The sequence below is a fragment of the Ictidomys tridecemlineatus genome, chromosome 7, assembly GCF_052094955.1.
Source record: "Ictidomys tridecemlineatus isolate mIctTri1 chromosome 7, mIctTri1.hap1, whole genome shotgun sequence".
NCBI lineage: Eukaryota > Metazoa > Chordata > Mammalia > Rodentia > Sciuridae > Ictidomys > Ictidomys tridecemlineatus.
Window position 1 is genome coordinate 173,440,125 of NC_135483.1, and position 12,919 is coordinate 173,453,043.

At 32.6% G+C, this 12,919-nt stretch overlaps 1 protein-coding gene across 6 annotated transcripts in view; it reads right to left on the reverse strand.

The window, feature by feature from the left end:
• Positions 1-12,919, reverse strand: part of Kansl1l (KAT8 regulatory NSL complex subunit 1 like) — a 141,880-nt gene that overhangs the window by 100,674 nt on the left and 28,287 nt on the right. For all 6 annotated transcript variants that reach the window (XM_078017956.1, XM_078017955.1, XM_078017957.1 and 3 more), the window contains exon 3: positions 883-1,024. In XM_078017956.1, the coding sequence (XP_077874082.1) occupies positions 883-1,024 (142 nt within the window). The remainder of the gene's footprint in view (positions 1-882; positions 1,025-12,919) is intronic.

Below are 12,919 nucleotides of genomic sequence, written 5' to 3' on the forward strand. Positions count from 1 at the left end.
ATGATTTGGAGAAACTGGAACCAATGTGCACTGTTGGTAGGAATATATACTGATATAGGCACTCTGGAAAACTGCATAGTGGTTCTGCAAAAAATTAAAAATAGAATTACTGCAGATTCAGCAATTCTGAATAACGGAAAACAGGGCTTTAAAGAGATACTTTTACCCATGTTTGTAGCATACTTACAGTAATTAAAATGTGGAAGCAACACAAGTGTCCATCAGTGGATGAATGGATAAGTAAAATGTATATACTCAAAATGGAATATTATTCAAGATTTAAAAAGGAAAACATTCCTAACATATGCTACAATGACAATGAGACTTGCAAACATTATACTAAAGGGAAATAAGCCAGTGAAAAAAAAGGCAAATACTTTAATGATTCCACATATGTGACGTACTTTGAATAGCCAAAACAAGACACACATGGTTGCCAGGAGTAGAAAAGGGAGAAATGGATAGTAGTTATTTAATGGGTAGAGTCTTAGTTTTAAAAGATGAAAAAACTTGTGGAAATTGATACCTATTATTATTAATGCAGTTAATGCCACTAAACTATACACAGAAAAATGATTAAGATAGTAAATTCTGATAGGTGCTTTTTGCCATAATAAAAAATTTTGAAAAAAAGGATATCATTTCTATTAACTAGAATTCAAGAAAGAAGTTCTCTATTGCTAAGAAAGTATTATAAATGATATTACTGCATGCAAAAGCTTCACAAATCTAGGTTTAATTTATACTAATTAATGAATCAAGAATATTTACTTAAACTAGTTACACTTAGAAAACTTTGTAAAGCTTATTTTGTGTAATGAAATGAGTAAAAATTAAAACAGTAACATTTTTTAACCAAAAATGGAAAAACACAAACAATACCTTGGAGGCTCGGATTTGCCTGTGAACGTCTGTAAGTTGTTGAATTTTGTATTCTAACTCTGAAATCTGGGCTTGAAGCCAAGTCCATCTGCTGCCAACTCTTGCTCTGTCTACAAGCCACTTCCATTCAGTACTACAGTTACTGTGAACAAAGACAAACACTGTTACTCAAAGCACAAAAGCAGTCAAATTTCACAGAGACACTTAATAACTTCCTTTATTCCTCTCATAAAATCTAATTTCCTTTACAAAACATCCAATTACATGAAGGGAGACTGGCAAATTGACTTCTTATCAAAGAAAAAGATTTAATTTCCTTACCTTTCCATTCTATGAATACTTGTTTTTATTCAATATTATATACTCAAGAGTAGGATGATCCCGCTGCAATGTAATACTTGATCACCAAAAAGGGTTTAAATAGGGTTAGCCAGCAAAGAAAAGGAAAATGAATGATACTATCAATGCCAGGTAAAATCTGTTACACAAGGTTTTTATATGTAAGAAGATGTCAAATATTGGACAAGCCATTAGAACTAGATTTAAATCCATGCAAACTGTAGAATACTCAATTTAACTATATGTAATTTTCATTTGCTAAAACAGGCATCACTATTAACTAATTACTTAAATCAATTGACAAAATTATCAAATATATAAATGCTCTGCTACATTTCAAATAAACATGCTAATTTATCAAACAGCTTGTTAAAAATCTGGTTCCCAAGATTTGCAACCTAGAGACTACACAAAATTAATATAGAGCTATTCTTACACACATATTTAAAAATAAAGATTGCATACTCCTCCTAAGTTTTTTTTTTTTTGTGTGTGTGTGTGTGTGACAGGACACTGTTCTAACCTATAGTTTATCATATTAAAAATTATTTCATGAGGGGCTGGGATTGTGGCTCTGCAGTAGAGTGCTCATCAAGCACGTGTGAGGCCCTGGGTTCGATCCTCAGCACCATATAAAAATAAATAAAATAAAGGAATTATGTTCAATTACTTCTGAAAAATAAATTTAAAAATTTCAGGAAAATATTCCAAACTATTCCACAATTATTTAGTTCATTTCTTAAACGTGTCTTATTGTTGTTGTTATTTGGTACTGGTTTTTGACCCAGGGCACTTTGCCATGCTACATCCCCAGCCCTTTTAATTTTTTATTTTGAAACAGGGTCTCAATAAATTGCTGAGGCTAGCCTCAAACCTGCAATCCTCCTGTCTTAGCCTCACAACTTGCTGGAATTAGAGGTGTGGGTCACCATTCTCAGTTTCGAAAATAATTATTTGGAATTATAAGTGATATATGTGTGTATGTCTGAATTAAGAGATACAGACTGCCAAAGAAAAATATGACAAAGAAGATATAACCAAAAGGCAATAACTACTTAATTGCAATACATGAACTGTACAAAACACTTGCATAAAAATGTATAATACTAAAAGTGAATCATAATGTTAATTATAGACTTTGAGAGATAATTATGTGCCAATACAGGTTCATAAATTATAATATGTATAATGCACTCTGGTGTGAGATGTTGATAATGGAGGATGTTGGGCATTTGTGGGGACCACAGGTATCTAGGAACTGAACTTTTCACTCAATTCTGCTGTGAATTATAACTGCTCTAAAAATAAAGTTTACTGGGCTGGGGTTATGGCTCAGCAGCAGCACACTTGCCTGGCATGTGAGAGGCACTGGGTTCAAGTCTCAGCACCACATCTAAATAAATAAATAAAGGTCAATCAACAAAATATTTTTAAAAAATAAAAAATAAAGCTTATTAGTTTACAAATGCACTTAACTATAAGGAAATGTCTTTCATATAAAGTTTAACCAGAGAAAGCATTTATTTATTTATTTTTTAATTTTTTTGTGCAGTGCTGGGGATTGAAGAAACCATTTATTTTTAGAGATCATTTGCTGTCGGACAAACAGAAGCAATTATTGCAACTTTGCTATAAGAATTTATCAATTATAATAGGACATTATATAGGTATTTCCAGATTACTTAAAAATATTCTTATTGTATATAATGTGACTGAAAATACCATAACTCTTAGAATTTTCTTGGTATTATTAATCAATTTAAAGTTATTACTGTGATTTTATAAGTTGACACTAAAAATCAGATTTTCATAAATATAGAAAAAATGAAAGAGAATGCCTATTTAAAATTTACTATTCAAAAATAATATTTAGTAACACTAAATACCAATTATGAAATTTAGAGAAGCAAGGGTTATACCATGCAATACCTTGCCCATGTGACAGTAAAGTATTTAGATTTTAATGCAAACTGGAAAATATTGGCAAACCAGTAACAAAAATTTTTCCCAAGCATTCTGGCTACTATGTAGACAAAGCATTATAGTGGGACATGAGAGGAAATGAGAAAACTAAAATGTAACTAATAATCTGATTGTGGTTGAATTTTATTTCCAAATATTTTATGTGCTACCCTGCATTTTCTATACTTCCCTGCACTTAGGTAGCAACCATGTGAAACCAATCAATGCAGCTGGGCAGTGGCACACACTTGTAATTTCAGCAACTCAGGAGGCTCATGTGGAAGGAGCACAAGTTTGAGGCCAGCCCGAGCACTTCAGCAAGAACCTCAGCAACTTAGCAAAATTCTGCCTCAATATAAAGAATAAAAAGGGGTTGGGAAAGAGATCAGTGGTAAATACCCCTAGGTTTAGTTCCCAGTATCAAAAAAATAAATAGAAACTTTAAAAAGTCACTAGTGTAGGTAGTATAGCTAGGTGGTATAGAGCTCTAAGAACATATTTTCATTGTATAGTAAGAGGAAGATCATAACCCAAACCTCACTGGGCTTTATGTAAGCCACCATAAACATCTACTATGTTAAACCACTTCGATTAGGAAGTTGTGACTCAGTATATCTATTGCAACCAAAACACTGAATATGAATATGGTTTGGACTGGGATAAGGAATAGAGACAAAAACAAGAGGATGGATTAAAGGTTCATTTTAAAGTTGGCAGGACTTGCAGAAGTATGGTGTGGAAGTAAACATGGGGAAATCAGAAATAATTTTATACATTCTTTCACTAAATTTTGTTCCTGCCAGGCATAGTGGTATGTAGGAAATGAACTTTTCACTCAATTCTGGGTGCATTAAAACGGCTCTAAAAATAAAGTTTATTAGTTTTAAAATGCATTTAACAAATTTCATTTCCAAATATTTCATGTGCTACCCTGTATTTTCTATACTTTCCTGCACTTAGGTAGCAACCATGTGACTAGTAATGATCCATAGGCTGTAAGTAAAAGTGGCACTGTCATTTTCAATCTACTTGAGGACCTTCAAAACCAATCAGTGTAGCTGGGCAGTGGCACACCTATAATTTCAGTAACTCAGGAAAAAAAAATTTTGGCTTGTTTTTTTTCTCCTTATTGTATTTCTGGTAAAAATATTCTCATGCTGAAATTATATTACAAAACTAAATTTTATGTTCACACATTATACTAACAAATCAAGCTGAAATGAAGTTTCTATAGAAGATAATTTATCCCACATTTAAATAGGAGTGAATAAGATATGTTCATTAACGCTTAAGAATAGTAAACAAATTCTCCCACCAAAAATATTCCCTTGCTTGAAAATGATTTTCTTAAAAATAAGGTTGTAAACATATAACAGGTAAGTATATAGCTAACTTACTCAAAGCAGATTAACACTTGGTGTACCCTAAAGTTAAAATATGTTTTATGTAGCAACTTACATACCAGTGTAACATAACTTGCAGTGTAACTAAACACAACGTAGCTGATGGAAAAGCAAACTTATAAGATTTGAGGTATATCCAGAATATCCAGACACCCCAATTAGCATATAAAGATTGGCCTGCCAGATCACTATGAACATTGACTTCTGCATATCTCTGGACCATGCTGAACTGATCACAAACCTCCACATGCTGACCATATGGTGGGATTACTACCTCTAGTAAAGATCGGGGCAAAGACATCTGTGAGTAGACACCGCCTGAGAAGTGTGAGACCAGACAGTTCCCCAAAATGTAGCATATGCCTTCAATCCCCATCCTTGCTTGCTTGTAGTCAGCACTTAACTTGCTGAAGGAAATAAGTACAAGCTGGTAAAGTAGTTTTGAGTACCATTTTTTTTTTTTTGGTATTAAATACTTGTTAACATCTTGAACCTACATCTGTTTTGACCTTAAAGTGTGATACCTCAGAATAAGGCAAAGCTTTCCAATACCACAGCTTAGATTAGCAAGAATTAAACAGACAAATATATAAATTAATTTTTCCTTTAACAGATTTTGCTAACTCATTAATACAATGAATGTTCAAAATATGACTGAAAATCAAAAGAGAAGATCCAGTTGTGAAAAATGACAATTCCAAGAAAAGTAAAAATTCATCCTGAAAAAAAAAATGGGCCAAACTTCCATGGAATTAAGATCCTTTAGATCAGGGGTTGGCAAACTTTTTCTGTAAAGAGGCGGATAATAACTATTTTAGGCTTTGTGGGCCTTAGGGTCTCTGTAACAATTACTCAACTCTTCCCCTATAGCATGAGAACAGCTTCAATGATAGTAAATAAGTGTGTGTGGTTGTGTTCCAATAAAACTTATTAAAAACAGGAAATGGGTAATAGTTTTCCAATCCCTGATGTAGAGTATCTTTTCATATGCATCTTTGCTTCTCAAGGGATTATGATTTCTTTTTTTATATGTATTTTTATTTATATTTATTTTTTTACTTGTAATTGAATACAATACCATTATTTATTTATTTTTATGTGGTGCTGAGGATCAAATCCAGAGCCTCGCACGTGCTAGGTGAGCCTCCACCACTGAGCCACAACCCCGCCCACAATAGGATTATAGTTTCCTTTGATAATATTCCTATGCAATTATTCTACCCACATTTAATTGAGTTTTCTTATTATTATTGATACAAGTCCTGTATCAGACTATATGTATTGGAAACTTTGTCCCAGTCTATAGTTGTTTACATTTTTTGTAACAGTGTCTTTTGAGAAGCAAGTGATTCTAATTTTGATGTAACCCAATTTATCAAATTTTATTTTGTGGCTAGTAAATTTTGCCTAACACAAAGTCATAAGGATTTTCTCAAATTTCTAAAATTTCAAGAAGTTTTAAAGTTTTGTCTTTGAGATCTATAATCCAATTCAAGTTAACTTCTGTGTAGGTTGCAAAATTAAGGGTGCAGATTTGACTTTTTAGATAGGATATCCAGTTTCTGAACCATTGTTTGAGAAGAACTTATTATCCTTTGATAACTCTGTCTACCTACTCTCCTTCAATAGGTTAACACCATTGTTGGTCAGAAGACTATTTCTGAAAATTATATTTGCAATATACACACATGTGCTCATACACACACAATCCTTGGGATATCTATCACCTACCTATCTGTCAATAACTTAGGTGGATACCACACTATTATTATAGTTCAGATTAATTCTTAAAATCCAGAAATATAAATTTTCCATCTTTGTTTTTTCTTAATACTGTTTTGACCATTCTAAGGCAGAAATGAGCTTGTCAACATCTAATAAAAAACAAACAAAAAAAAAAACCCTAGCATTTTTATTAGGATTGCATTGAATCTATACATCTATTGGTGGAGATACATCTTAATACCACGGTCTTCTAATAAGTGGGTATGGTATATTTCTCTGTGTATTAATACAGTTAGTTTGCCTCAGTTATGTAACCTATCCCAGGAAGGAAACATGCCTACAATCTAAGTGACTTGGGGAGCTAAGGCAGAGGATCACAAGTTGGAGGCTGGCCTCAACAATTTAGCAAGACCTTGTCTCAAAATAAAAAATAAAAAAGGGTTGAGGACATAGCTCAGGAGGTAGAGTACCCTGGGTTCAATATCTAGTAATACACACACACACACACACACACACACACACACAATTATCTTTGTATTTCATATTATTTTGATATATAACATCCATAAATTGTTTGAATATTAGTACACAGAAATAAATTTGATTTTTATATGTTTACCATATATACTATGACCCTGCTAAATTCACTTATGAGTTTTAATAGTTTCCTTGTAGTGTTTAGTATAATGCTAATATCATGTCATTTGAATGAACATTCTTCTTGACATTAAACTTTTGTTATTAAATATGTTAGCTGTAGATTGTCAATGTGCAACAGATTGAAGAAGTGTTCAGTTCTGGATTGTCATCAATTCTCATAACTTGGTTTGATTTTTGTCATTTTTTTAGCATCTATAGAAATTATCACATATTGCTTTTCCCTTTTATTTGATTTTTGAATATTAAGACAACCTTGCTTCCTGGTTTAAAATGTGTGTGGTCATGATGTATTTTTATATTTTCTTAGACTTGACTGATATTTCATTAAGGATTTTTTTCTGGTTGTAGTCAAAGGAGATATATATCTACTGTTTCTTGTTTAAAATTTTTGTATATTTTTGGAATCAGGCTAATTTTGGCTTCATTAAAAGAGTCTGGATGTGCTTCCTCCTCCTGATTTTTAGAGTTCAAAGGATTAGAGTTATTTTTTTTTCTTAAATTTCAATAAAATTAGTAAGTAAAGCCATTTGGGTCTGGAATTTCTCTGTAGAAAAAAAATTTAACTATGAATTCTATTTCTCTGAATGATATAATAAGCTATATGGTATTTTCTATTTCTCCTTCTGTCAGTTTTGGTAACTTGTGTTTTTAAGTCATTAGCCTATTTGGTACAAACAGTTGAATTTATTGCCACATAGCTGTTTATAATATCCCTTGATTATTCTATTAATGCTGTATTTTTTTTTCTTTTGGTATTGGGGACTCCAGGGACACTTTACCAGATGATGAATAATTACATGAACTACATCTCCAGCTCTTATTTTATTTTTTACTCTGAGACAAGGTTTTGCTAAATTGCTTAGGCTCGCCTCAAATTTGTGATCCTCCTGCCTCAGCCTCCCCAGTTGCTGGGATTATAGAAGTATGCCATCATACCTGACTTATTAACCTTTTCAAAGAACTGTTTATGAGTTTCCCTGATTTTTTTATTGCTTTTCTATTTTATTATTCATTGATTTTCTACTCTGTACCATTTTCACCTTTTATTTGCATTTAGTTTCATTTTCTATAGATTCTATAGCTTCTTAAGTAGGAAAAATAAACCAAAGATTTTGTTTCTAGTATAAGCATTTATAGCCAAAACTTTTCCTATCACAACAACTTTAGTAATTTAGTAGCCAAATGATATTTTTAAAAATAGCATAGCATGTTTTAATTATCATTGAGTGCAGACATTTTATGGTTTCTTTTCTGATTTCCTCTTGATAGTTATTTTGATATGTCTGGATTAATTTTATACTTCAGACACACATACAATTTCTTCTTTGTATAGATCTAATTTTGATTTTGACTAAGTATGATTTTTCCTTCACCCTGAAGATCATCTTTTCAATTTTCTTTAGTGCACAAATACTGACAACTTTTCTCAGCTTTTAGTTTTTTGGAAATGCCATTTTGCCTTTTTTTTAAAAACATCACTTCAACGGGTAAACAATTAGAGGTCATTTTTTTTCTTTCAGCACTTTATATCACTCAATTGTTTTTTGGCTTACATAACGTCTAATGAGAAGTCAGTAATAATTTTTATGTATTGGCCACTTCTTATAAGTGTCTATTTTCCAGTTAAGCTGAAAAAGTAGTTTTAATTTTGGATATTGTGTTTTCACCCCTGAAAGTTTAATGGCTCTTTTGTCTTTGATTTCTCATTATGTTCATGTTTTCCTTTTAAGTCTGTAAACATGGTTACAATAGATAAGTCTTTGCCAATTATTCATCATCTCTATCATTCCAGTTCTGTTTCTATTGATGATTTTCCTCTTGCTTCTTTGCAAGTCTAGTAGTTGGAAATCTTATATACATGTATACCTGTGTATGTAAAAAATATATTTTATATCTATGTATATAAACAAATATATGCATATATATGCAAACAAGTATCTAGTGATTGGTCCTGTATACATACACACACACATACATGCTATAAATATGAATGTTGAATGTGTGGATTTTATGGTCTTTCCTTAGATGGTGATAATTTTGTTTGGGCAGGTTATTAAATTACTTGCTGTTCAACTTAATCAATTTCACCTTGCTTTTATTAAGCTATGTTCAAGCAAGTACACAGTAGCCATTATACTAAGGCTGCCATTTAATTGAAGAAAAGTTAGATGGTTTGAAAAAAATAACCTTCAAATTAACAGTCTGTAGACTTGACCAAATGAGACTTTGATTGTGATATTTTCACATAATAACTAATTACAGAGAGAAGAGTAGAAACACATTTCTGAAGGAACTCCATTAGTAAAAACTATGAAACTAATATAGACTCTCCCTGGGAGACAAATGTGTACCAACAGGAATCAGGTGAGAATGTAGTACAGCATCCAATAAGGATTCACTGTAATAACAATTTCAGATATAGTCACAAAAGATAAAAGATAAAGAATAATTTCCAAAGAACAAGTTGGAAGATTATGCAGGACAAAGGACCAGGGAGCTTCCTCAAAAAACAAAATTAGGGTCTTACTAAGACCTTACTTTACTGTCAGATCATTAAGTCTTCCGTTGTAAAAAACCACAAACTATCACATGTATTCCTATTCTTCTCTTTCCTCAATGAGAGTTTTTATTGTAGCTTTCTTTTCTCTACTCAATCATATAAGAAGCAAAAGGTCAAGAGGGTTAGAAAACATATCTATTAGTTTATAGGTAATTTCATCATGATGAACCACATATGGACTTGATCTAGAAAGGCCTATTCCACCCACTGAATGTAATTTTGCATTTTCATTTTTGAGTGGTTGGTATATTCTATGTATAAAAAAGGAGTAAATGGATATTTGTATTTCAGTGGCCAAAGAAGATAACTCAACACTACTTTTCCCCCTCCCCTCACTCCTGACCCCCCTGCCATACTTTACTTTTTGTTAACAGAATCCACTGAGTTTTGGGCAAGCCCTTGGCAGCATGGCTAGAGCCTTATTTGCAGTTAAGAATGACTATGTGACAAAGTCCTCAACAATAAGTTGTGAGCCAAAATAATGTGTGTAACTTCTAGGTCTTGCCTTTAAAACTGATTGAATGTACCCTTCAAAATAACTGGGTATGGAAATGAGATGATGCACGAGTGAATCTGTTTCAAAAACAGGCGAGGGCATCATTCTAAGGAACAGCAAAGCCAATAGGTCCCTGTTGAACCCTGTGAAGCATATCTAATTCTTAACAGCTGAGAAAAAAAATAAATTCTATTTATTTATATCAAGATTTCCTTTCTATGACAGCTTAGCATATACCTTAATAAGCATCTCTTTCAATAATACTTCACATCACTAGGATCATTTAGGTTAACAATTTCTCATTTAAATTGCTGCCATTAATGGAATATTAAGTCTTACTGACATATGTTAATAACTTTTAACATTCTCCTATCCAGTTGAACACATACATAGATACTCATGAACCAAATAAAAAACAAAAGTAAAAAGTAAATTAAGGTCAGATGTGGTGGCACATGCCTGTAATCCCTGTGACTTGGGAAGCTGAAGTAGGTGGATTGCAAGCTTGAGGACAGCCTTTGCAGCTTAGCAAGATCCTGTTTCAAAAACTAAAAACAGCTAGTGATGTAGCTTAGTAGTAAAGCATCCCTGGGCTCAATCCCCAGTACCAAAACATAAAATAAAAAAATTTTTTTAAAAACACAGCTAGGAAATCTAGGAATTCCAGCATGAAAATAAACTAAATTAAAGAATAATGTTTAGTATGTTTAAGGGAAATTTGAGAACTTAAAATGGGTTCTTAAAAGGAAGTATAAATGAAAAACAACAATACAATTTGATATATTTATACAATTTTGGCTTAGAAATGTGATAGAATCTATGGTCAACTGCCTAAACTGAAATCTGAAATTCTCAGAATCAGCATAAAAGAATTCACACATCAGACATGCAAACTATTCTACCATTCATCTCATCTCTTATCCCTGGCCTAAACCAAAGGAAAATAAAGAAAAAAAGGAGATATTTGGGAATATTTTTATAATCTCTAGTGATTGTCTTTCATGTTCTCATAGAAAGGTGTTTGAAACTTAATGGTCTGTTAAACAGTCTTACCTGTTATAAAATTATTGCATAACATCAAACACTGACAACTGTAAGTTAATTTTTAAATAAATTAAAAGAATATTTGCTAAAGGAACACTTCAATAAACATTTTGTGCACATGTGCATGTACGCATGCACACACACACAAACACACACACGTCTTTTTTGTTCAGGAAGTCGGTGACCATGCAGTGTTTTCTAAACTAAACATTGCATAAGGGCCTCATTGAGGGGGAAAGCAGGGCTAAAATCTATCAAGAGTGTACTCTAATTCCTGGAATTACAAATCTAAAACTGCTCAGAGGAACACCCTTTTCTAAGGCACACAAATAGTTTTAGTAGTGGCTTTGCCAAACACTATAACTGGCCCTGAAATGAAAGAGGACAAAAAATGATTAAAACTACCCCTGGTACTCAAAAAGGCCAACAACCACTAAGACAGAATCAAGTAGAGACACTTTTGCTATAACACCATACAGTATATGCATTCCAGAATAATCTCATGTTATACAAAAAATATGGACTTAGTGAAAATAGTGCCAAGTAATGCAAAACCCACAGAGCTTTAAAACATTGTTTCCAAAGGTGTATACACCTAAATTAAGCTAGTTGTCTTTTAAAGTTTCATAGTTTCATATTGTGGGGCTCATGCTTTTTTCTTTGATGTGAGACCTTGAAGACTGTTTTAATAGTCAGTCTCTCTCTCTCTCCATATATATTAGTTGTTGATAGCACCACATATAAATAAGTAAAATAAAGGTCTAAGAATCGAACCTAGTGCCTCACACATGCCAGGCAAGTGTGCTACTGCTGAGGCACAGACCCAGCCCAGAGACCAGTTTAATAAAAATATCATGTAGAGATAGCCATTTGACCATTTTTTTTTCATTACTGGGAACAGAACTCTGGGCCTTGCACATGCTAGGCAATTGCCCTACCACTGAGCTAATGCCACCAGTTTCTTATCTAACACAAGAAAATGTCTTCAATGTTTACTCATCTGAATTTGCAGCCTCCTCAGATCTTACATCATTGAATACACAGCAATTCTTGAAACCAATAAACCAGCAACTTTCTGAAATATAGGAAGATAGGTCTACAGAATTTTCATTTGTTTTTTTTTTGGTCTTTTTTACAATATTGAGAGTTTCTCTTTAGTTGGGACAGTATCTTATTGTGGTTTTAATAGGCATTTTCCTAATGACTAGTGATATTATTTTTTCCATTTGTCCACTGACTATGTGCATGTCTTTTTTGAGAAAAGTCGATATTCAAGTCCTTTACCCATTTTTTAACCAGGTGGTTTGCTATTGAGTGGTGTGACTTCTATATACATGGAAAACATTAACCTCTTATCAGATGTATGGTTTACATATATTTTTCCCATTCTGAAGGCTATTCACAGATGATTGTTTCTTCTGCTGTACAGAAGCTTTTTAGTTGATGCAATTACATTTGTGTTTTTGCTTTTGTTGCCTGTGCATTTAAGGCCATATCCAGAAACTCTTTGCTTACACCAGCTTTTTCTGTTTTCTTCTAGGACTTTTACAGTTTCAGGTCTTATGTTCCAAGTCTTTAATCCATTTTGAGTTAATTTTAGGATATGGGGTAATATAAGGATCCTATTTCAGTCTTCTGCATGTAGATATATAATTCTCCCAATGCATTTATTGGGCATAAATGCACGGGTTTATTCCTAGGCTCTCTATTCTGTCTGATAGATACATGTTTGTTTGAAATGACTGTACCAAGCTGATCTGGTTATTTTACCTTTACAATATATTTTGATATCAGGTAGTACCTCCAGCTTTGTTCTTTTTGCTGAAGACTGATTTTTCTATTTAGATG